This window comes from Chanodichthys erythropterus, chromosome 24 (assembly GCF_024489055.1).
Source record: "Chanodichthys erythropterus isolate Z2021 chromosome 24, ASM2448905v1, whole genome shotgun sequence".
NCBI classification, from domain to species: domain Eukaryota; kingdom Metazoa; phylum Chordata; class Actinopteri; order Cypriniformes; family Xenocyprididae; genus Chanodichthys; species Chanodichthys erythropterus.
In genome coordinates this window covers 16,300,873-16,327,422 of record NC_090244.1, presented here as the reverse complement: position 1 = coordinate 16,327,422, position 26,550 = coordinate 16,300,873, and the positions used below count along the sequence as shown (strand labels likewise).

Below are 26,550 nucleotides of genomic sequence, written 5' to 3'. Positions count from 1 at the left end.
TAACTGTAACAGCAACAGCTAGTAACAGCTATAAGCAGCTCTACAGAAGGCGTTAGTGTCATTATTCAGCTCAGTTCAGTTCAATTCAGTTCAAGTTCCATATTCAGCTCAATTCAGTTCAGGTTGTGTTCTCATTCGATAGTGTCAGTGCAGTTAAATCATTAACAAATAGCTGAACATACTTCATATTCAATGTGTTTTGCATTTCAGGTGATGCCTATGAGGAGCCCAGACTCACTTGTTGGTATGGAGAGCTGCCGTATACATATTCACGCTCCACTATGGAGGCCAATGCTCAGGTATATCGTACATTCTCATATTTTTACATTAGCAAGTGAGCAGACAAAAATGGCATCTATTAGTGTGTAAATTAAAACATCTTTTTTCCATATTTCTCTCTTATTATAGTGGCACCCAGTTCTTACCACTCTGCGTCTGGCTGTTGAGCAGAAGAGCGGCCACACGTTTAACTCATTGCTGTGTAACCTGTACCGGGACGGTAAAGACAGTATTGGCTGGCACAGTGACAGCGAGCCTTCATTGGGAACCCAGCCCACCATCGCCTCTCTGAGTCTGGGTGACATGAGAGTGTTCAGTCTCCGAAAGCAGCCACTCCCTGTAAGTCTGTAAAACAGTTGCTCACAGTCATACTAGGGCTTAAATGATGAATTGTGGTGTTGACAATAAGGATGCACAATTCATTAGGGCAGCATGATTAATCATAATAAAACCAAAATCATGATATGGCTGGCAGCTGTTGTCGACAAAGCAGCTTTATGGTTCCCTACTGTTTTCTGCTAGACAATTTCTTAAGTTGTGTTTATTTTAGAGTGAAATATTACAGTATTTTTATTTAGTTATAATACTACTACTACTTTATTATTATCTTAATTTTTTTTACAGTTGAATATTTTTGTAGTAATATTTCGAATTTATTTTTAGTAATAATAATATTCTAACGTTCCCCTGACGTTATTTAAACGTTCCTATAATGTTATTCTAACATTCCCCTAACGTTATTTTAATGTCCTTATAATGTTATTCTAATGTTTTCTAACGTTACTTTAACGTCCCTGTAACATTATTCTAACCTTACCCTAACGTTATTTTAATGTCCTTATAACGTTATTCTAATGTTCCACTAATGTTATTTTAACGTCCCTATAACATTATTCTAACATTCCCCTAACGTTATTTTAACATCCCTATAACATTATTCTAACGTTCCCCTGACGTTATTTTAACGTTCCTATAACGTTATTCTGTTCCCCTAATGTTATTTTAACGTTCCTATAACATTATTCTAACATTCCTCTAACATTATTTTAACTTTCCCATAACGTTATTCTAATGTTCCCCTAACGTTATTTTAACTTTCCCATAATGTTATTCTAATGTTCCCCTAATGTTATTTTAACGTCCCTATAACGTTATTCTAACGTTTCCCTAACGTTATTGTAACGTCCCTATAAGATTATTCTAACATTCCCCTGAAGTTATTTTAACGTCCCTATAACATTTTTCTAATGTTCCCCTGATGTTATTTTAACGTTCCTATAACATTATTCTAACATTCCCCTGACGTTATTTAAACGTTCCTATAATGTTATTCTAACATTCCCCTAACGTTATTTTAATGTCCTTATAATGTTATTCTAATGTTTTCTAACGTTACTTTAACGTCCCTGTAACATTATTCTAACCTTACCCTAACGTTATTTTAATGTCCTTATAACATTTTTCTAATGTTCCACTAATGTTATTTTAACGTCCCTATAACATTATTCTAACATTCCCCTAACGTTATTTTAACTTTCCCATAATGTTATTCTAATGTTCCCCTAATGTTATTTTAACATCCCTATAACATTATTCTAACATTCCCCTAACGTTATTTTAACATCCCTATAACATTATTCTAACGTTCCCCTAATGTTATTTTAACGTTCCTATAACATTATTCTAACATTCCTCTAACATTATTTTAACTTTCCCATAACGTTATTCTAATGTTCCCCTAACGTTATTTTAACTTTCCCATAATGTTATTCTAATGTTCCCCTAATGTTATTTTAACGTCCCTATAACGTTATTCTAACGTTTCCCTAACGTTATTGTAACGTCCCTATAACATTATTCTAACATTCCCCTGAAGTTATTTTAACGTCCCTATAACATTTTTCTAATGTTCCCCTGATGTTATTTTAACGTTCCTATAACGTTATTCTAACGTTTCCCTAACGTTATTGTATTGTCCCTATAACATTATTCTAACATTCCCCTGAAGTTATTTTAACGTTCCTATAACGTTATTCTAATGTTCCCCTGACGTTATTTTAATGTTCCTATAACATTATTCTAACGTTCCCCTGATTTTATTGTAACGTTCCTATAACGTTATTCTAACATTCCCCTGATGTTGTTCTAACGTTCCCCTGACGTTATTCTAACATTCCCCTGATGTTGTTTTAACGTTCCCCTGATGTTGTTTTAACGTTCCCCTGACGTTGTTCTAACGGTCCCCTGACGTTGTTCTAACGGTCCCCTGACGTTATTCTAACGGTCCCCTGACGTTATTTTAACGTCCATATAACATTATTCTAATGTTCCCTCTAATGTTATTTTAACGTCCCTATAACATTATTTTAACATTCCCCTAACATTATTTTAACGTTCTTATAACGTTATTCTAATGTTCCCATAATGTTATTTTAACGTCCCTATAACATTATTCTAACGTTCTCCTGACGTTATTTTAACGTTCCTATGACGTGATTCTAACGTTCCCCTAACATTATTTTAACGTCCCTGTAATGTTATTTTAATGTTCCTATGACGTTATTTTAATGTTATTCTAACATTTCCCGAATGTTATTTTAATGTCCCTATAACATTATTCTAACACTCCCCATTAATTTTCATTTCTGGATGAACTATCCCTTTAATGCTTTTATCAGAATCCTGATTGCATTGTTAGTGAAAGTTTTAGGATAATTTAATAATTTTCTCCTTTTTAGCTCTTAGAATGAATCAGACTGCGTTTGCTTCTGACGTCTGTGACCCTGATTATGTTTCCATTATGCGTCTCATTTTTGGTTTGAAGGGAAAAATGTTTGTAAAACATTATTTGAGCTTGTTTTCCAACAGGTGGCTAAATGTTGTGTCTGCTTCAGCTTATTTAAAGAATGGATGTTAGTTGAATTTGAGGTCATGGTAGATTTGGTGTATGTGTTTCAGGAGGACAAAGGAGACTACAGCTATGTGGAGCGCATACGCATCCCGCTGACCCACGGGACCCTCCTGCTCATGGAAGGCTGTACGCAGGAGGACTGGCAGGTACGTCACATTTATCTGCTCTGAAGAAATCATCTGATTTTGATCATCATTACAGAATCAGTAAACCAGAATCAGAAATCTTGTTGCACCACACGCTCAGACGGCAGCAGAAAAACACTTAGATGTAAATGGTATTTTAGATAGTGTGAAGGGATTGTGTCTTTGGCGAGATTGATATTTCAATGTGTTTATCAGTAAATCGAGTCATCCTCCTGGAAATCATTTGACTCGATTTGCAAGAACTTTTACAAAGAGTTTATTTAAGATTTAATGTGACTCTAAGAACTGGCAGGATCATTTTTTTAGTCTAATATAAGCGGTGAAGCTGCCAGTTAATAACAGTCTTCTAAACAATGCTGATAAGCCAGACTGTGAAGAAAGGCTGAAAATGGCTAAATCAAAGGGTTAGTGTTCTTTTGTTTTGGCTCTACAGTACATTCTAGAAAACTGATGACACGTGATTGGGATGATCTGGAACGGTCACTCGGTTTGCTGTCGAGAGTCTGTTAAGTGCAAACGCTGCTGTAATAGTGTGAAGGGGGAAAGTGACCATGTTTCTTCACAGCATACTGACGCGGACAGTGTTTCCAAGAAAGACTTTGCAAAACAGTGCTCATAAAATATTACAGACACTGGAGGAGAATTCGCAAAACATGCATTATTTCAGAGCAGAAACCTACCCACTCGCAATCTAGAACTAAATGCTCTAAAATAGCAATGCAATGTAAATTAAATTATAATGTGTGAATTATAATAGTCCTTTACAGTTGTTGCTTGTAAACGAACATGATCCTCATGTCACACTGTGGGATCTCGGCTGTCATTTATGTCAGACTGTACAACAGTCAAGACGCATTAAAAACAGACGCACACATGAAAACATTTCCGAAGTTTTACATCATCAACCCACACATGTTCGGTGACTGTGAGCTGCATTTCATGGGACTGAAGCGTTAATTTTGATAACGGTTTTTCGGTCGTCGTAATAGCAGGACTGTGCGGCAAATCTACTGACACTGCCTGAATTTCAAAAAGTTTATCGCAACTGTCATTTAATTGGCTGTCGGTGAACATGTCAAAGTAACGACCAGACTACAGATTTTAGCCTAGGATCAGAGGAATCTTTTAGGATTTTCAAAATTTGTCTCAGACGACCAATTTGTGGCCAAACTCGCCCGGTGTGCACCTGGCTTTATGAACTTTATTCACAAAACTAACTACTTGCTGGATGCAACAAAAAAAAAATAATAATAAAATAAAATAAAAATATTTTTTTTATAAAATAATAAAAAAAGTATAAATTACAATTTTAATTTAGTTTGATTTTTAATTTTTTTAATTTCATTTAATGATTTTTTTTATGTTTGTATACAATTTTTTTTCCTTTAATTTAACAGGATTGCTTTATGTTTTTGTAAAAAAAATAATAATTTCCCGGCTTTTTTGTAGTTTTAAGTTTATTTAACAATTTTCTCATTTCATTTAAAAGGATTGCTTTGTTTTTGTAAAAAAAAAATAATAATAATTTACCCACTTTTTCGTAGTTTTATTAACAGTTTATTTTACATTTGTCATTTCATTTTACAGATTAGTTTTTTGTTTTGCATTCTTGTACATTTTCTATTGATCATTACAGCAGTTAATCATCAAATGATGATCAAATAAAGAAACAAAAAGTAGTACAACCAGTCATATATTCATACCCACAGATGAAATGTAGAAAAGTGCACTTTGTGCATTAAAAAATTAATGATCTTTGTGTGCTTTTTTTTTTTTTTTTGCCTTTTAATGTAAAAACCTGCTTGAAGTTATTTTTGTCCTGTTTAAAAGTTGTTTTTGGATTCCGACTCCACGGCAAACTGCAGGCCTTTGGTGAGGCACAAAGAATAGAGAAAGGTCAAAAACATTTTATGGCGACATCTAAAAACTGTTTAAGAAAGGTCACTCACGGATTGTGCCAAAAAGCTTGCAGAGGATCTTATTAGGTTGACATAACTCTCATTGACCTGTCAAAATAAAGCTAACTAAACTCACATGTATGGCTGTTTCCCTTTAAAATGCACACAAAATATTTATAGGCTTTGAAAGCTGTTACATAAGTGTCAAAGGGACGTTCTGCGTCAAAAATATTACTGTGGGCACCAAATCAACATTGTATCTGTGTATGTAAACATACTGCTTTTGCTTAGTCAAGCTTTATTCTTCATCATCTGTCTGTCCAAATATACACGACACAATGTGTAATCGTGTATTTGAATTATTAAATACACATCATGCATCACCGCTGTCTTTCGAGGCGAACACCAAGGCAGATTAACCTTCTTTAAGTTGGTTTGATTGCTACATTGCCTTGTTGTGAGTGCAGTTTTAACATTATTAATGTTCTTTTGAATAGCATCAGGTGGCAAAGGAGTACCATGACCGTGGGCCTCGGATAAATCTGACTTTCCGCACCATATACCCAGAGCCAGAGCGCCCCAGGTGGAATCTGTGAGATGATCGCTGAGAGAAGAGTCAGCAGGTTTGAAGCGATCTGAAGAGGTCTGTCTCATTCACAGACTATACTGTTAAACATCCTTTCTGTTCAATTTAGGTTCACTTTCAGTCAAAGACCTGAACAATCATAAACTTGACTAGCATTAATGTATTTTTGTTTACATAAATAATTATTTTCTCACAGCTATTGTCCACAAAATAGCTTTTGTTCCTAGAAGGAATTACAGGTTTATTACTTGTTTATGACGTTTGTTTGGAGAATATATACGTCAAATAAATGGTGCCGAGTGGCCTATATTTCAGTTACAGCCCCCCAAAGGCTCTTTTTATAGGTAAATTGCTGTTTAAATATTGCATGTTCTGCAATTTTTCATTTATAGCTTGTGGTGAATAAACTTGAATTACAACATTTGTTCAGTGTCATTATGGGGTTGGTTTCAAAGGTTTGGGGTCAGTAATTTTTTTTTAATGCTTTAAAAGAAGTCTCTTCTGCTGTGTTTCACACACATTGTTAAAACAACATGCACATGTTGTTTTCACAATTCCATAATTAAAATTACACATGGGTGATGTAAAACATTTTATTATCGAGGTAACCAACAACTCAAAACTCGCCTTTTCAACAAACACAGGAGGTGTCCTCCTCTTCTCAATATTGATGAGTCACGGTCGAGTCCTTGTGTGGTTGGTTGAGCTGAATAATTGTCTCTGTGTCCACACACATTACCACCAACCTTGAGAGATGAAGACCATGTTAACTTGGTGACAGTTGAACGTTTTTAAGTTGTTGCATATTCATTCCCTGTTCAAGGCACAAGGAGTCAGATATGGGGCTGTTATGTCACTGTTTTAAAGAAAATATCCCTAAATATGGGAACACCGTCAAACGAAAGAAGCCGCACAATGGCAAAGATTATCCAGAGAACTGCAAAATGTTTAGAAACTGCAAACCGTAAATCTCTTGCTCTTGCTTGTGACTTCCAGTGATTTGTCGGAGCTCTTTAAATTGAGTTACTTGGTGTTCTTTTCTTCTCTGCTGGCAATGCAATGCCTTTCAGAGCTTCCCCATAAAGACTGACCTGCACATGGAAATGGTGCTTCTGTTCTGGAATGCAGGGACCCTCGCTGTGTAATGGGATCACTGGCCATTATTTTTTCCACCACAATAAACTTTGTTATAAGTTTCATTCCCGGAGTGTGCAGGGAGATCTGTTGGGTTAGAGTACGTAGTGTGTGCAACAACTCTTCTCGGCTTTTACTGAGAAAAATATCTTGTTCTCACAGTTAAAGGGACAGTTCAACTAAAAGATTTCGGTCCCTCGTTTAAAAGTCCATTCCACCAGAACTTCATGGTCTTCACAAAAAGTTTATAAAAACATTAAGAAGAAATCAATATGGTTTGAGCAGTTAAATCCAAGTCTTTTTCATATGATGAACAGATTTAATTTAGGCTTTTATTGACATAAAAATTCAAAACACATCCGTAGAACTCATTAAATATTGTAAACAGAAGCTCAGACGTGCTTGCTTGGTCTGCAAAAACCAATGAGTTTTGTTCTTGTGTGTCGCACAAACATTTTGAGTTTCTGCAAAAACCAATGAGTTTTGTTCTTTTGTGTCGCACAAACATTTTGAGTTTCTGCAAAAACCAATGAGTTTTGTTCTTGTGTGTCGCACAAACACTTTGAGTTTCTGCAAAAACCAATGAGTTTTGTTCTTGTGTGTCGCACAAACATTTTGAGTTTCTGCAAAAACCAATGAGTTTTGTTCTTGTGTGTCGCACAAACACTTTGAGTTTCTGCAAGAACCAATGAGTTTTGTTCTTGTGTGTCGCACAAACATTTTGATTTTCTGCAAAAACCAATGAGTTTTGTTCTTGTGTGTCGCACAAACATTTTGAGTTTCTGCAAAAACCAATGAGTTTTGTTCTTGTGTGTCGCACAAACATTTTGAGTTTCTGCAAAAACCAATGAGTTTTGTTCTTGTGTGTCGCACAAACATTTTGATTTTCTGCAAAAACCAATGAGTTTTGTTCTTGTTGCACAAACACTTTGATTTTCTGCAAAAACCAATGAGTTTTGTTCTTGTGTGTCGCACAAACATTTTGATTTTCTGCAAAAACCAATGAGTTTTGTTCTTGTGTGTCGCACAAACATTTTGAGTTTCTGCAAAAACCAATGAGTTTTGTTCTTGTGTGTCGCACAAACATTTTGATTTTCTGCAAAAACCAATGAGTTTTGTTCTTGTCGCACAAACACTTTGATTTTCTGCAAAAACCAATGAGTTTTGTTCTTGTGTGTCGCACAAACATTTTGATTTTCTGCAAAAACCAATGAGTTTTGTTCTTGTGTGTCGCACAAACATTTTGAGTTTCTGCAAAAACCAATGAGTTTTGTTCTTGTGTGTCGCACAAACATTTTGAGTTTCTGCAAAAACCAATGAGTTTTGTTCTTGTGTGTCGCACAAACATTTTGATTTTCTGCAAAAACCAATGAGTTTTGTTCTTGTGTGTCGCACAAACATTTTGATTTTCTGCAAAAACCAATGAGTTTTGTTCTTGTGTGTCGCACAAACATTTTGAGTTTCTGCAAAAACCAATGAGTTTTGTTCTTGTGTGTCGCACAAACATTTTGATTTTCTGCAAAAACCAATGAGTTTTGTTCTTGTGTGTCGCACAAACACTTTGAGTTTCTGAAAGAACCAATGAGTTTTGTTCTTGTGTGTCGCACAAACATTTTGAGTTTCTGCAAGAACCAATGAGTTTTGTTCTTGTGTGTCGCACAAACATTTTGATTTTCTGCAAAAACCAATGAGTTTTGTTCTTGTCGCACAAACACTTTGAGTTTCTGCAAAAACCATTGAGTTTTATTCTTGTGTGTCGCACAAACATTTTGATTTTCTGCAAAAACCAATGAGTTTTGTTCTTGTGTGTCGCACAAACATTTTGAGTTTCTGCAAAAACCAATGAGTTTTGTTCTTGTGTGTCGCACAAACATTTTGATTTTCTGCAAAAACCAATGAGTTTTGTTCTTGTGTGTCGCACAAACATTTTGAGTTTCTGCAAAAACCAATGAGTTTTGTTCTTGTGTGTCGCACAAACATTTTGAGTTTCTGCAAAAACCAATGAGTTTTGTTCTTGTGTGTCGCACAAACATTTTGAGTTTCTGCAAAAACCAATGAGTTTTGTTCTTGTGTGTCGCACAAACATTTTGAGTTTCTGCAAAAACCAATGAGTTTTGTTCTTGTGTGTCGCACAAACATTTTGATTTTCTGCAAAAACCAATGAGTTTTGTTCTTGTTGCACAAACACTTTGATTTTCTGCAAAAACCAATGAGTTTTGTTCTTGTGTGTCGCACAAACATTTTGATTTTCTGCAAAAACCAATGAGTTTTGTTCTTGTGTGTCGCACAAACATTTTGAGTTTCTGCAAAAACCAATGAGTTTTGTTCTTGTGTGTCGCACAAACATTTTGATTTTCTGCAAAAACCAATGAGTTTTGTTCTTGTTGCACAAACACTTTGATTTTCTGCAAAAACCAATGAGTTTTGTTCTTGTGTGTCGCACAAACATTTTGATTTTCTGCAAAAACCAATGAGTTTTGTTCTTGTGTGTCGCACAAACATTTTGAGTTTCTGCAAAAACCAATGAGTTTTGTTCTTGTGTGTCGCACAAACATTTTGATTTTCTGCAAAAACCAATGAGTTTTGTTCTTGTGTGTCGCACAAACATTTTGATTTTCTGCAAAAACCAATGAGTTTTGTTCTTGTGTGTCGCACAAACATTTTGAGTTTCTGCAAAAACCAATGAGTTTTGTTCTTGTGTGTCGCACAAACATTTTGATTTTCTGCAAAAACCAATGAGTTTTGTTCTTGTCGCACAAACACTTTGATTTTCTGCAAAAACCAATGAGTTTTGTTCTTGTGTGTCGCACAAACATTTTGATTTTCTGCAAAAACCAATGAGTTTTGTTCTTGTGTGTCGCACAAACATTTTGATTTTCTGCAAAAACCAATGAGTTTTGTTCTTGTGTGTCGCACAAACATTTTGATTTTCTGCAAAAACCAATGAGTTTTGTTCTTGTCGCACAAACACTTTGATTTTCTGCAAAAACCAATGAGTTTTGTTCTTGTGTGTCGCACAAACATTTTGATTTTCTGCAAAAACCAATGAGTTTTGTTCTTGTCGCACAAACATTTTGAGTTTCTGCAAAAACCAATGAGTTTTGTTCTTGTGTGTCGCACAAACATTTTGAGTTTCTGCAAAAACCAATGAGTTTTGTTCTTGTGTGTCGCACAAACATTTTGAGTTTCTGCAAAAACCAATGAGTTTTGTTCTTGTGTGTCGCACAAACATTTTGATTTTCTGCAAAAACCAATGAGTTTTGTTCTTGTGTGTCGCACAAACATTTTGATTTTCTGCAAAAACCAATGAGTTTTGTTCTTGTGTGTCGCACAAACATTTTGAGTTTCTGCAAAAACCAATGAGTTTTGTTCTTGTGTGTCGCACAAACATTTTGATTTTCTGCAAAAACCAATGAGTTTTGTTCTTGTCGCACAAACACTTTGAGTTTCTGCAAAAACCATTGAGTTTTATTCTTGTGTGTCGCACAAACATTTTGATTTTCTGCAAAAACCAATGAGTTTTGTTCTTGTTGCACAAACATTTTGAGTTTCTGCAAAAACCAATGAGTTTTGTTCTTGTTGCACAAACACTTTGATTTTCTGCAAAAACCAATGAGTTTTGTTCTTGTGTGTCGCACAAACACTTTGATTTTCTGCAAAAACCAATGAGTTTTGTTCTTGTGTGTCGCACAAACACTTTGAGTTTCTGCAAAAACCAATGAGTTTTGTTCTTGTGTGTCGCACAAACATTTTGAGTTTCTGCAAAAACCAATGAGTTTTGTTCTTGTGTGTCGCACAAACATTTTGAGTTTCTGCAAAAACCAATGAGTTTTGTTCTTGTGTGTCGCACAAACATTTTGAGTTTCTGCAAAAACCAATGAGTTTTGTTCTTGTGTGTCGCACAAACATTTTGATTTTCTGCAAAAACCAATGAGTTTTGTTCTTGTTGCACAAACACTTTGATTTTCTGCAAAAACCAATGAGTTTTGTTCTTGTGTGTCGCACAAACATTTTGATTTTCTGCAAAAACCAATGAGTTTTGTTCTTGTGTGTCGCACAAACATTTTGAGTTTCTGCAAAAACCAATGAGTTTTGTTCTTGTGTGTCGCACAAACATTTTGATTTTCTGCAAAAACCAATGAGTTTTGTTCTTGTCGCACAAACACTTTGATTTTCTGCAAAAACCAATGAGTTTTGTTCTTGTGTGTCGCACAAACATTTTGATTTTCTGCAAAAACCAATGAGTTTTGTTCTTGTTGCACAAACACTTTGATTTTCTGCAAAAACCAATGAGTTTTGTTCTTGTGTGTCGCACAAACATTTTGATTTTCTGCAAAAACCAATGAGTTTTGTTCTTGTGTGTCGCACAAACATTTTGAGTTTCTGCAAAAACCAATGAGTTTTGTTCTTGTGTGTCGCACAAACATTTTGATTTTCTGCAAAAACCAATGAGTTTTGTTCTTGTGTGTCGCACAAACATTTTGATTTTCTGCAAAAACCAATGAGTTTTGTTCTTGTGTGTCGCACAAACATTTTGATTTTCTGCAAAAACCAATGAGTTTTGTTCTTGTGTGTCGCACAAACATTTTGATTTTCTGCAAAAACCAATGAGTTTTGTTCTTGTCGCACAAACACTTTGATTTTCTGCAAAAACCAATGAGTTTTGTTCTTGTGTGTCGCACAAACATTTTGATTTTCTGCAAAAACCAATGAGTTTTGTTCTTGTCGCACAAACATTTTGAGTTTCTGCAAAAACCAATGAGTTTTGTTCTTGTGTGTCGCACAAACATTTTGAGTTTCTGCAAAAACCAATGAGTTTTGTTCTTGTGTGTCGCACAAACATTTTGATTTTCTGCAAAAACCAATGAGTTTTGTTCTTGTGTGTCGCACAAACATTTTGAGTTTCTGCAAAAACCAATGAGTTTTGTTCTTGTGTGTCGCACAAACATTTTGAGTTTCTGCAAAAACCAATGAGTTTTGTTCTTGTGTGTCGCACAAACATTTTGAGTTTCTGCAAAAACCAATGAGTTTTGTTCTTGTGTGTCGCACAAACATTTTGAGTTTCTGCAAAAACCAATGAGTTTTGTTCTTGTGTGTCGCACAAACATTTTGATTTTCTGCAAAAACCAATGAGTTTTGTTCTTGTTGCACAAACACTTTGATTTTCTGCAAAAACCAATGAGTTTTGTTCTTGTGTGTCGCACAAACATTTTGATTTTCTGCAAAAACCAATGAGTTTTGTTCTTGTGTGTCGCACAAACATTTTGAGTTTCTGCAAAAACCAATGAGTTTTGTTCTTGTGTGTCGCACAAACATTTTGATTTTCTGCAAAAACCAATGAGTTTTGTTCTTGTCGCACAAACACTTTGATTTTCTGCAAAAACCAATGAGTTTTGTTCTTGTGTGTCGCACAAACATTTTGATTTTCTGCAAAAACCAATGAGTTTTGTTCTTGTTGCACAAACACTTTGATTTTCTGCAAAAACCAATGAGTTTTGTTCTTGTGTGTCGCACAAACATTTTGATTTTCTGCAAAAACCAATGAGTTTTGTTCTTGTGTGTCGCACAAACATTTTGAGTTTCTGCAAAAACCAATGAGTTTTGTTCTTGTGTGTCGCACAAACATTTTGATTTTCTGCAAAAACCAATGAGTTTTGTTCTTGTGTGTCGCACAAACATTTTGATTTTCTGCAAAAACCAATGAGTTTTGTTCTTGTGTGTCGCACAAACATTTTGATTTTCTGCAAAAACCAATGAGTTTTGTTCTTGTGTGTCGCACAAACATTTTGATTTTCTGCAAAAACCAATGAGTTTTGTTCTTGTGTGTCGCACAAACACTTTGAGTTTCTGCAAGAACCAATGAGTTTTGTTCTTGTGTGTCGCACAAACATTTTGAGTTTCTGCAAAAACCAATGAGTTTTGTTCTTGTGTGTCGCACAAACATTTTGAGTTTCTGCAAAAACCAATGAGTTTTGTTCTTGTGTGTCGCACAAACACTTTGAGTTTCTGCAAGAACCAATGAGTTTTGTTCTTGTGTGTCGCACAAACATTTTGAGTTTCTGCAAGAACCAATGAGTTTTGTTCTTGTGTGTCACACAAACATTTTGATTTTCTGCAAAAACCAATGAGTTTTGTTCTTGTCGCACAAACACTTTGATTTTCTGCAAAAACCAATGAGTTTTGTTCTTGTGTGTCGCACAAACATTTTGATTTTCTGCAAAAACCAATGAGTTTTGTTCTTGTCGCACAAACATTTTGAGTTTCTGCAAAAACCAATGAGTTTTGTTCTTGTGTGTCGCACAAACACTTTGAGTTTCCATAAGAACCAATGAGGTTTCTTCTCATGTCAAACAAACAGGATTGTGTTTCTGCAAGAACAAATGAGGTTTTTTCGAACATGTTCAGGTTTCTGCAAGAACTGCTCGATTCATATGGATTTCCTTTATGGTCTCTTTATTAACTGTTTGAAGCGTTGAAGTTTTGGTGAAATTGACTTTCAATGGGGGGACAGAAATCTCTCAGGTCTCATAAAAAAAATATTTTTTGTGTTAGAAAAAGTCTTTTAGGTTTGAAATGACATGAGGATGAATAACTGATGAGGGAATTTTTATTTTTGGGTGAACTAACCCTCAACCATAGATGGGTTTTCAAGATGACACTCTTTGAAACTTTCATGGTACCTCTTGCCAGAGCACCTTTAAATAAACTTTTGGCATCACGTCTGGTATGCTTTCAACGTTTCTCAATTGCACTGGGATCAAAACTGAAAGATCAACCAACAAAAAAACAGCTTGTTTGGGAAGTCCATTGGCCCATGTCCTGCCAGGATACTCTCTCCCAGTAGCCTTTCAATGGCCTTTATTAGCAAGACCACATACATTTGTTTTCAGCACCTGCCCAGAACAGTCCCTTGTGTCCAACCGCATGGGTCTGCTGTCATGTTACATCAGAGTCATGCAAACCATGCCTCTCGTCCCCTCTTTGTCATACGAGTTGGACTTGGAACCCAAGGGGTGGAAGTTATTTCTTTTCAGTGAGAGATTAGAGGTGACATAAACAACAAACGTGCTTGAAGTCACTTTGGATCTGTAGAGCATCTGTTGAATGACTACTTACAAAGTACACAACTTTTTGTCTCGCTTGGCTGACCTGTGCTAGAGCTTCATGAAGACACGTTCCCACTCCTCCTAATTCTCAGATCAGAGAGCTGCATCACGAGTCTAGACACATAAGGCTAACAGCAACATGTGCGGCTTCGGCACAAATCCATTAGATATTGGCAGTGTCTGTTTAAGTAAAGGCCTGTCTTTTCATTCCCACCAATACTAAGACCCAGATCTCCCTCTGTCTTAGGGGAAAACTCCTCCTTTTCCCAGCAGAACTTTGGAACAAAAACAACATCCCTTCCAAGTACATTGCACTTACCACTATTCAGATCAAGATATGTTTACTCCCACAATACAGAGTGCAACAGAGCTAATTAATAGTCATTTGTTTCATTACTTACAGGAAGAGATGGACTGAATATAGCTTTATGGAATCCATTTTTAGGCCCTGATATTATCTTGCTTGACGTCTAATTTCCGGCTGTTTACATGTGGGCATGCACAATATATCGGTACCACATTAGATTTATCAGCATTAGTATGGATATTTGATTATTCATGCTCATTTCCTCTATTTTTACATTTAGATTACCTTTGTAGTCATCTTACACTCGATCTTTAAAGACATTAATACTTTAATAAGCAATTTTCATACTGTACATTCTAATGTTGTGATGCATAAATTTACTTGTAGCATTTGCCTTTTAGTTTTTAGTGTTTTATTTTTTAGTCATTTAGACAAAATAGTATGGAATGTTTATCGCCCATCTCATGTAATCAAAATTCTCGCATAAGTGTTCTCATCCTTATATATAGAGTTGGTTATAAAATAAATAACCTGTTGAGGTAATACTAGTAAGTTATGTTTACGTGCTATCCATTACAGGACTGGAATGTTTTGGTCTGTGATGGAGAAGTCAGTATGCTGCCTCTGCTAATTTTGGATGTTATGTTGAGCGAGTGGCCTTCATGGGAATGTGTCTATGCCGTGCTATAAATATATGGCTTTTCGGTCCCTGTAATGAGGCCAAGTCCAAAGAAAATAAAGTGGCTCAAGTGGTATTTTCACCCTTTTTTAAATTATGTTAACATACAGACCTCTTAATGTGATAACAAATTTGTTTATGCTCCTTATAAACACAGGAGAACCAAATCAATCTGCAGTAGCCCTGAGCCAGCATGTGGATTTATTGTTTTGGGATAGGTGTTGCTTACTGTATGTTATCATATAATTTAATGGTTCAATGTGTGACCAGTTTGATCTAGCAAATGATATTGGTATGTAAAAAAATTTTTAATACTTTTTGTGTTCTATAAACCTGATTTCCTTTTTTTTGTCTTGTGTAGCCCTACCACAACCCCATCAGTAAAGCCAGTGGTTCTCAACCTTTTAAACTCCAAGACCCTTCATTGACAAACATAATATCTAAATTAAAGGGTTAGTTCACCCAAAAAAGGAAAATAATGTCATTAATTACTCACCCTCATGTCGTTCCACACCCTTAAGACCTTTGTTTATCTTCAGAACACACATTAAGATATTTTTTAAGAAATCCGATGGCTCAGTGAGGCCAACAATGGCATTTCCTCTCTCAAGATCAATAAAGGTACTAAAAACATATTTAAATCAGTTCATGTGAGTACAGTGGTTCAATATTAATATTATAAAGCGACAAAAATATTTTTTGTGCACCAAAAAAAAAAAATTCAAAACACTGCTTCATGAAGCTTCGGAGCATTATGAATCTTTTGTGTCGAATCAGCGCGCCAAAGTCACGTGATTTCAGCAGTTTGGCGGTTTGACACGAGATCCGAATCACGATTCGACACAAAAGATTCATAACACTCCAAAGCTTCAGGAATGTGAGTAATTAATGACAGAATTTTCATTTTTGGGTGAACTAACCCTTAAAATAAATAAAAATTAAAATGAAACATTCCACAATTGTTTACTTAACTGTTGTTGTTCTACAATTTTTTTTATTTATAATGAATTTACATGACTCTTCCAGTTCTTTGTGATTAAATGTTTTTATTATAATTATTATTATATTTACAAAAAGCATAAAATGAAGATGACTTTTCCAGGTCTAGGAATCACACTTTTAAAGTTCCCATGTCGTGTTTTAGTTAATCTTGATTTCTCACAACTTGTGTGCAGAAAAGCCCAAAGGACAAGGTAAAGAAATTAGTTAAATAATGCATTAAATTTTTGTTTATTTTTCACCAAACCTTATCAGATACCCCCAGAACACTTGGAATATAAATAAATAAAAACTTGATGCTTTTGCTATTCACTGCCATTTTATGGACTAACATAAGCAGGATATTTTTTGGTCCACAAAAGAAAGAAGGGCAAATTACATTAGAACAACACCAGGGTGAGTAAATGATGGCTTAATTTTAATTTTAGCGTCAACTCCTTTAACTACAAAACAGTTTTATTGTGATTTAAAGAGAAAAAAAAATGAAAATAAAAATACTAAATAATCAAATTTTATTTAAATACTTATTTTATTTAAAAAAAAATAATTTTAAAACAATTAAAAATTAAATGCAATTAAAGACATTTTAAAGATGAAAAAAAAAAAAGTAAAATAACCCGATCTCACGAGAAAACAAGCAAGTTTCAATTTCGTACATATTCATGCAATGTGTTTCATGGGAAAACGGGTAATAAAAAGGGTAAGTAACTAACCACCAGTGCAAAAACTTACAAATTTAGCACCAATTTGTCAAAACGAGTCATGAGACTGTGTTGATTTGTAAATCTTTTGCTTGCTTCTGTAAGATTGGTGTCATTGGCAAGGGGTTCAAACCAGAGGATGAAGAGAGAGGCTCCTAAAATCCTGTTCAGGATTACCCAGCTGTCCCGTGCGGTATTATTTAAAATATTCAAAATACAAGCAGCTGTTGCTGATCATGCAGGTATAGAGGGTTAAAGCTAAAATATCTCTCATCTATTTGACTGGCACTATGTTTTCAGATGGAGACCAGTGTATTTCTATATTGTTGTTTGGTATTGTTTAAAGACATAGTACATAAAGAGGGTATGGTACGTGCAATTTAACCCCTCTTTGCTGTCAAGTACATCCCTTCTGTATTTCGTACAGCTTAGTCCAGAAACAAGCTATTAATCAACCTGACAAGGCATTCCTGCATCTCGTGGTTTATGTAGTTGTCCTTGACATCATTACATGATATCACCCGATTGATAATACCTTAGAGGGTGGATAAACATGCTTGTCTGCAAGTATCTGTGTGCCTCTCTGCCCAAAATAGATGTTACTTAGAGTAGACTTTACAGTACCCCCTTGATGTCTGAAATATGGGATGAGTAGGAGTGTGATGGAGAGGGTGAGGTGGCACCATTAAGGTTTCCTGTTTTGCTTTTAAAGGGTCATCCTCAGGGTCCATGACAAAACAGGAACTGCCCACGGTGTGTTACGTCATAATATCCTGCCCCTATAATTTCACACATGACTCCCAAATGTCTGACATGGACTATTTAAGGGTTAATGACAAATCGGAGTGGCACAGGAAGAGAGTGAGAAAGAGTAAGAGTAAAGTGAGAGCTGATGAAAGTAAAACTCATTCTGGTGGTGAGATCATGGTTGTGGCACTGTGAGGCGAGATTCTTGCCATGTACATGTTGCTACGCTTACAGCACTTCTAGTAAAGGGGAAAAAATAGTTCATAGACAGTCATCAACCATCTATGTCCTTGTCCTTATCTGACTGACCAGCAATGGCATCATCATTCAGTTTCCTTCAATATGTATTCTTCTAGATGTGAGATTCAAAAAGTTTTATATATATAATATTTTTCCTCTGTATTCTATTTTTAAATTACATGTACACAAAAACATGTCCAAGTGACTTCTCTACTATATAGTATGCAAAAAACAGTACGCCAACAGAGTAATATGTCCGAATTCATAGTATTAGAAAAGCTTAAAGTCCCTGGATTACCTACTACTTCCGGTGAGATTAAGAAGTGCGCATTCGATGGACACTTTACTATCCCATGAGGCCAGGATTTATGAATGTAGGTGAAGCGACGTAACTGACGCTTGTAGTAGGTCACATGATAATGATAACATGGCAGATATAGTATGTCATACTATATAGAACGTACTTTTTTAACAGTCGCGAAGTAAGTTCAAATTCAAATGTAGTACCTACATGATTTCAGATTCACTAGTCGCGTTTCCATTACCCATTAAATTGCGCAAATTGAAATTGCGAATTGATAGGTCAATGTCAAAACACATCAATATCGAATTGCGATATACGGACGTTTTTGCGAAATTGACGTTAATATCGCAAAAACTTCCATATATCGCAAAAAAGTTTTTACGCTCGCATGAGGTGGTTTTTCAGGCAATTCGAAAAAGGAATATTTCGCAAAACTGCAATGGAAACAGTTTTTTCGCATTTACAGGTCACCTGACGTATGTAAAAGTCGATCATTCTTTAAAGAGGGCGCGGTATGTTTGGACAGAAGATGAGAGTTCTTCATTAAAGGTGCTAAAGAGGATGTTTTGTTTTATACATTTTTGCAATATTACTTGAAACTGTCTTTACTAACTGATAAAAGACTATTTATTAGGTGCACTGAAAGGAATAATATTAATATACATCATCTGTGCACGAGGTAGGGCCTTAAAAACATCAGCCAATCGTTTACGCGATCATCGCGTAAACGATTGGCCCTCTGGCTTGTCAATCACTGCCGTGACGTTCCTTGTGAGAGACGAGCGCAGCTGCGCGCTCCAGTAACTTTCCACACTCCACAGGCGCCGCATGCGATGTTTTTGTCCGGAGACAGGAGTAACAACTGCAGATTATGAGTTACCTGCGGTGAGTCCGACATAATGAATCCACGAACACGACACAGCGAATGCCGGTGGTAAACACTCGTGTTCCAATACTCCTGCACAAGTTTTGGGAGGTGTTCCCTCGAAATGAGCTGTGAAGGAGGGGGGTTGTTCTTACGCATGCGCTCATTTCAAAAACTCCGTAACAGTCTTTGGTTTCTCAGTCGACAAAAAGATCCTCTTTATCACATTTAAACTCATAAAAGACAAAAGTATTATGGGACTACTGGATTCTAAACAACAAAGAAATGCCACAATTTATCAAGACCTCGAGGCAGGCAGGAGGGAGAAACACCCAGAAACACCTCATATGTGGCCTCTCTCAAGTATAAGGGGCTTTCCTTGCCATAAATGCTCGGATAAGACGCTTTCATCTCCTTTTATTAAAAAATAATGGCTAGTGCAGTGGCTGGGATATATGTAAATCTACCAACATCCCTTGCCATGATTTTTGGAATGACTTATCGTGAGAGGAAAAATAGACGGCGTAATTTCGCAATAGTTTTTATCGATATTTAGAAAATATCGTAAAAGTTTTGCGCAAATCTGTAATGGAAACGCGGCTACTGACTGTCTTCTTTTTATTTCAATGTGACCTGAATTTGCCCCCCCTATGCATTTGTATGATATGACGTATAGATTTCCCCAAAGCTTTTAGTCTTCTAAACTGACTTTTTTGTTAAATCCCTTCTTTTCCCATGTCCTCTCACTCCCCATTTTTCTGTTCCTGGCCATTGGTTTATTTCTCCCTTTTCTGATCCCCTCTGTTAGAGCTGCACATATCCTCTTCTCTCCTGCCCCTCCCTCCTCTTCTTTCCCAACTCCCTCTCTGGCTGGCATTTATTTCAAGGATCTGATTTGGAGAGACTGGTATGGCAGCCGGAACCATGACTGTTCACAGTGGGTGGGCGGAGCCAGAGCAGAGCGGGGAGACACTAGGGGAGTGAAGCGGTATAAAAGCCCGAGCTGGTTCATCCCTGTCAGTGGCACTCTCAGAAACGACAGAGATACAGACGCAGAGAACCGATATTCACCTTGAGTATCTTCTGGTAGTGGTCTTCTCAAGCTGTTTGTTAGCATCACCTTCTGTCAAGAAGGATACAAGGAAAAGATAAATCTTTAAAACCTTCACCACAGGGAAACCTGGAGGGAAAGGCTCTCCTAACATCTCAGAAGACGAACGCCCAACCCTTGCCATCCAGATACATGGCTGCACGTCCAATGGAGACGGTGGGTTTCGCCGTTCTACCCGCACACGTCTTGGCATCGGCCATGGAGGAGTTTCCCCAGCAGCTACCGGTCCCCAAGTGTCTGGCTCGGGGCCGAAACCGCCCCCGACGACCCCGAGACGCCCGCTTTAAGACCCAGCCGGTGACTTTTGCAGAGATCGCCGAAGTGGAGGAGGAAGGGGCTTCGCCTCTAGAGGAAGAACGGGCGAGGCGGTCCTTCCTTCAGTCGCTGGAGAGTCTCAGGAGAAGCACGCAGACCTTGCACCACGCGGGATCCACACAGAGCTGCCGCACCGAGTCTGCACAGGCTAGTCTGGACTCCAGTGACTCAGACTCGGCACAATGAGAGAGAAGGATGACGGGACTGGAATTCAAAGCATTTCGCTCATATCTTCCTGTTAAATTCCTCATTCATATCCGTTAATCTATAGTAGTTGATATGCATCTTAAATGTGCAGATTCCAGTCGAGTAACACTGGCACAATAATTGTTTACCTCTTCTGCAAGAGCAAAGTTGTAGCACGTTGGGAGATTTCAGAAACCACGTAAATGCTTACGCAAATTCCTTTTTTTATCGTACGAGACTCGAGGACTGGTGAGGTATCATCTGTAATGAACTTGACGAGAAACATGATTCCGATTTCATTTTAATAGACTGATGTTATTCATATCCCTTGTGCCTGCTTAAGATTGCACAGTCGAATGGGTTTTCCACTGCTGGGCAGGATGTAAACTGTCACATTTTGTTATAATTCATTGCTGAGTTGATGAACAAACTAAAAGAGGTACAACAGAGATACTGAGATGTATTTTTAGAGAAAATAATCCGCATTCAGACAAGGTTTTAACCCTGATGTCCAAGTCTGCCAAAATGGAGAACTTATTGTACTTTTCAAATGTATCTTATATTTATTCGCAGATTATTTTGTTATAACATAGTGATTTCTAGAGAATTGTTCTGTTGACACTGTGGACTTGTAAAGTCACTATCACTGTATGTGAAAAAAGCCTTTATACTTCAATTTGACTTTATTATCTTTGTTAATTTGTTTCATACTTTCTTTCATAGTTATATAAATAAACTTTATAACATTGGATTCACTGTCTCGCATTGTGCTCTTTAGACTTTCAGAGATCAGAAAACCAATTGTGTGCAGAAAATTTTATGAAACAAATATGAAATTATACAAAATAAATCATACAAGTGCAAAAAAATGTGAAAGTGTGACTTTAATGGACATACCAAGACTGAAATGAAAATAAAAAAGTATAAATGCTATGTCACTATGATTAATAATATATACGGAAGAGGATTAGGGCCAAGCAATAATAAAAAATTAAAACCATTTTGAGATTAAAGTTGTTAAATTTCGAGAAAAATCTTGCTAAATTTCGAGAAAAGTCAAAATAAAATGTTGAGAATAAACTCGTTAAATTATTAGAAAAAAGTCATTAAATTTCGAGAAAAAAAGTCGAGATTTTTTTTATAATTTAACGAATTTGTTCTCGTAATTTAACAAGTTTTTATCATAGTTTAACGAGTTTATTCTCAACATTTTATCTCGACTTTTTTCTCGAAATTTGACAAGATTTTTCTCGACATTTTATTTAGACTGTTTTCTTATTTTCTTATAAATTTACGATTTTTTTCTCGAATTTTAACAACTTTAATCTCGAGATAGTTTTATTTTTTTATTATTGCTTGGCCCTAATCCTCTTCCGTAAAAATGGGCTTTTGTACACTGTAGAAAATTATTTTCATGATTTATCACATTTTTTCTTTTGTCAGATCAACTTAGATAATTAATGTGGTTCAGATAACATAATATTTTGAGTTTCTGTTGATTAAATCAGTCGCCTTCATTGTATTAACTCAAATGTTTAATTTAAATGAACTCAAACTTTTAAGGCAACCAGGTAACTTACTTTTTTAAGTTAAACCAACAATTCTTTTTTACAGTGTCATTTTATATGACTTTCATTATCTTCATCTCATCATCTCATTATTTATTTATTGGTTTCATACCTATATAATATAAAAATAAATAGATACAAATAAACTTTAACATTGGGTTTGTCCTTTGACAGATACAAATGCTAAAGCAAGAAAATGTAAGAAAATTTAGTAAGTTAAAATAAAAGGGGTTAAAAGAAAAGAAAAGTGTAATGAAGACTGGTTATGACTCTTCATTTCGTATTATAATGAACTATTATGGCTTCTCACAATAATGGTCACCTATTATCTCAGATGACAGCATGTGTTTACATTGTGTCGACATCCACATTACAAAACCACATTTCACCGGTCTCTATCTCCCTCCTCAACGTCTGATTTCTATCAGCCAATACAGATGGCATGTAAAAATAGCATCTCATGACTTGCCTTCTGATCTAGTTACATTATAGGAAATCTTGCCTCTCCATCCAACTGGGGATTCTGCCGTGTTGTGAAAGACTATGCTTGACACAAAACTGTGTGACTGAGTTTGTTGATGTTTCAGGGATTACCCCTTGACCCACTAAGTCAGACTAATTCATCATCTCTGTGCTTTCTGACTTGGCAGGCAATATTTCAGTTCAATATCATTAACATTAAATGTGAAATGTATAATTTCACCCCAACAGATGTGCAAATATAATTACTGTTTTCATACAGGTTTCCCTTTAACACCCCCATCTGCTATTGGCCAGACAAACATACAACCCCACCTCCAAACTCACGCCATTGGTTGACTCGACTACATGCACTCCATTCAGTCGGGCTAAACAATGATTTGTTTTATGAAGTATTTACTATAAATGATTTATCCATGCACATTTTTTTTTAATTAATGTGCCCTCATAAACTTAAATATATAAATAACTTCCCCTAATCAAAATAACTTCCCCTCCCTCTTGCATCGACATCTCTTCTCTGATAGCATGTTTACTGGCATGAGGGCGGGATCAACCTGTCACTCAAATGAGATCGACCAATAGCAAACCACAACCATCCAATCAATTACCACCCTACCAGACGCCGTGTTAGACTTCCGCATTGTCCGTCATTTTGACTGACAGGGTCGTAAAAATTCTATTATTACCCATCATTTAAATTTTCATACTGATTTTCATAATTTCATAATGATAATAAGCTATTTAATAGGCTCTGTTTTTGTTCACATTTCATTTTTTATTCACAAATTTACAAGCATTAAGGCTAAAATAAATGATAAAAAAAGATAAAATGTTGAGAATAAACTTGTTAAATTACGAGAAAAAAACTCGTTAAATTTCGAGAAAAGTCGAGATAAAATGTTGAGAATAAAGTCAATAAATTATGAGAAAAAAGTCTTTAAATTACGAATTTGTTCTCATAATTTAACAACTTTTTTCTCGTAATTTAATGACTTTATTCTCGTAATTTAACGAGTTTATTCTCAACATTTTATCTCGACTTTTTTCTCAAAATTTAATGACTTTATTCTCGTAATTTAACGAGTTTATTCCCAACATTTTATCTCAACATTTTTCTTGAAATTTAACTATTTTTTTCTCATAATTTAACAAGTTTATTCTCAACATTTTATCTCAACTTTTTTATCGAAATTTAGCGACTTTTTTCTCGTAATTTAACTAGTTTATTCTCAACATTTTATTTTGACTTTTTTCTCAAAATTTAATCACTTTATTCTCGTAATTTAACAAGTTTATTCTCAACATTTTATCTCGACATTTTTCTTGAAACTTAACTATTTTTTTTCTCGTAATTTAACAAGTTTATTCTCAACATTTTATCTCAACTTTTTTATCGAAATTTAGCGACTTTTTTCTCGTAATTTAACTAGTTTATTCTCAACATTTTATTTCGACTTTTTTTCTCGAAATTTAACAACTTAATTCTTGAGATCGTTTTATTTTTTATTATTGCTTGGCCCTAATCCTCTTCCGTAGGATTGCTAATATAGCTGAGGTATTTTTTTTGTTATTTATTATTTAATTTATTTTTCTAATACAGAAGAGACATTATTTCTATCATTATTTCATTCGTTATTTTTGAAACTTGTCATAATAAAACATGTTGAGTAACCTCTGAATTTGTGTCTTTGGATATAGATAGTATTTTGTAATATAACAATTTTCTATCCATACAGAGAAGGCATACTTTAAATGTGCTGAAATTATAAGGCATCTTTGAGTAAACTTCGAGTATCATTTGAGTATCTCATTGCCAGGCGAGTGTCCTGGTTTTTGGTAATCAAAATATGGTCACCCTAGGTACCGCCAGACCCGGAGATCGGCTGAATGGATTCGAAAACGGTAAAACTCAACTGTTTAACTCTAGGGGAGTTGGAAAATGAGCCTATTTTCAAAAAAAAAAAGTGGAGTGTTCCTTTAAAGTTGGAATGAAACAGAAGCTAGTCTTTTCTTCCCTACTGTGACATATATCCTTCTCAAACAAGAAAAAATGTGGGGCTGGACTTGATTTTGTTCATGGGGAATTGATTGGATGGTTGTGGTTTACTATTGGTTGATCTCATGTGATTGACAGGTTGTCCCGCCCATCATCAGAGAAGAGATTATGCTGTAAGAGAGAGAGGAAGTTATTTTGATTAAAGATTATGAGGGCAAATGAATTTTAAAAAATAATGATGTGCACAGATAAATCATTTATAATAATAAATACTGCAATATTCCATTAAAAACAAGAATTGTCCATTTTGATTTCATGGTGACTTTAATGTTTCTGTGTCGGTTGATAAATTATACTATGAATGGCTCACATAGTTGTCACTTCATATTAAACTGGATATAGAAAACATTTAAATCACCTTTAACTGTATTTTATTCAGAGGAAATATCCTTGTTCATCTTCCCTTCCTGCAGCGAAGCGCCTCAGTAACCTACTTTGCGTGGTGTGGTTGTCATGGTGATAGTGAGGTCAGTGAAATATGATGTTTTGGAACTGTTGGGAAAACAAACTTTATGTTCTTTCCACCAGACTGTCTTGTCTCCTCCTATTCATTCTCTCTCTCTTTCTTAATCAGTACATTTACATGTAGGCCTTGCTTATTTCATCAAGCTAAACACACCCCTTTGTAAATATGCATATTTTGAAGCTTTATTTTCAGAACTAACGCCATTTTTGGACTTTAAAATATAAATATGACCCTGAAAATGTATCTGAACACAGGAGCGCTGCTGAGTGTGTAATGTCCGCTGAACAAAAACAGCCTTCAATTAAAAACATCATGTTCCCAGCAGGCATTTGGACTGGCCCCACTGTTCTAGGTTATATAACAGATTGTTCTTATCGTTTATTCCTTCCCGAATGAAGATCTGATGAAAATGTTCCTGAAAAGGGAGTGCGTCAAGGAAACCACCAGGGTTAAAAGACTCCTTCCAAGCTTATAACAAAATTAAAATGTATTTTACAATGCATCCGCTTCGTGTTTGCTTCCTCAAAACACAAAATATAAGTATGTCATGCTGTTCTATGAAGACTGTTTATTTCACTCTTGACCTAGCAGGAATAATTCAAGTGAGTGGGCTTGAAACGTGACTGAATCATTAGAGGAAAACACTGACTCATGTTTACAAGCCGGTGTTTATTAAATGGATTGCTAGTGACAAGTTGGGCTGATGGACAAAAAAAGAATAAATGCTCAGGAAAATGAGGGATTTGTCCCTTTTTTGGAAACTCTTAGATCCATCTTTACCTCATGGCACTCAACAGTAGATCAGAAGCCAGATTTGGGGGAAATTATATTGCTTATTCACCTGACTTTTGCTTCTCGTTTTGCTGTTGCCTGTTCAAGGCTGTCTGTGTTCTGTCTGCAAAAGTGTTCGTTTGCTGAATCCCTGACCTACATTCTCATACGCCACGAAGCAGAACCCTTTGGGCTTTGGGTCAGAACCAAACGGCACATAACTGGAAGCACCGTGTTGCCCTTGTTCTCCCAGTGTCTGTCTGTTTCTCTCATTGATCTGATGGAGACAAAGATACTGAATGAGCAGAGGGTAACCTATTTACACACTCTCATTTCCTCAAACCATCAATGAGGCGGTTGGAAATTGATGACATGCAAAGAATTATTAATATATGTGTCAGGGGAAATAAATAGATCGATACTGTGAGCGTGATATATGGTGCTGTATTTCATTTTTAAGATTTAAAGGTGCCCTAGAACTTTTTTTAAAAGATGTAATATAAGTCTAAGGTGTCCCCTGAATGTGTCTGTGAAGTTTCAGCTCAAAATACCCCATAGATTTTTTTAAATTCATTTTTTTAACTGCCTATCATTATAAATGCGCCGATTCAGGGCTACTGGCCCTTTAATTCTTGTGACCCACGCCCACGGAGCTCTCGCTTACCTTTAACAGCATAAACAAAGTTCACACA

General features: G+C 35.7%; 2 protein-coding genes across 3 annotated transcripts in view; both read left to right on the top strand.

The window, feature by feature from the left end:
• alkbh3 (alkB homolog 3, alpha-ketoglutarate dependent dioxygenase) overlaps nucleotides 1–19,795 on the top strand; it is a 28,689-nt gene extending 8,894 nt beyond the window's left edge. Inside the window, exons 7-11 of one of the 2 annotated variants that reach the window (XM_067379232.1) lie at nucleotides 211–299; nucleotides 409–618; nucleotides 3,238–3,336; nucleotides 5,732–5,877; nucleotides 19,711–19,795. In XM_067379232.1, the coding sequence (XP_067235333.1) occupies nucleotides 211–299; nucleotides 409–618; nucleotides 3,238–3,336; nucleotides 5,732–5,830 (497 nt within the window). In that variant the 3' untranslated portion in view covers nucleotides 5,831–5,877; nucleotides 19,711–19,795. Of the gene's footprint in view, nucleotides 1–210; nucleotides 300–408; nucleotides 619–3,237; nucleotides 3,337–5,731; nucleotides 6,262–19,710 lie in introns of those variants that run through there. The other variant, XM_067379231.1, reaches the window with a different exon arrangement.
• Nucleotides 19,796–19,921: 126 nt separating this feature from the next.
• On the top strand, nucleotides 19,922–21,410 carry c24h11orf96 (chromosome 24 C11orf96 homolog). The gene has a single exon (XM_067379233.1). It carries the CDS (start codon nucleotides 20,146–20,148, stop codon nucleotides 20,512–20,514), a length of 369 nt encoding a protein of 122 aa, XP_067235334.1. The 5' UTR covers nucleotides 19,922–20,145; the 3' UTR covers nucleotides 20,515–21,410.
• Nucleotides 21,411–26,550: the final 5,140 nt, after the last annotated feature.

Excerpts from the sequence above, each read along its gene's own strand:
- c24h11orf96 (XM_067379233.1), top strand. The coding sequence starts at position 20,146 with ATGGCTGCACGTCCAATGGAGACGGTGGGTTTCGCCGTTCTACCCGCA.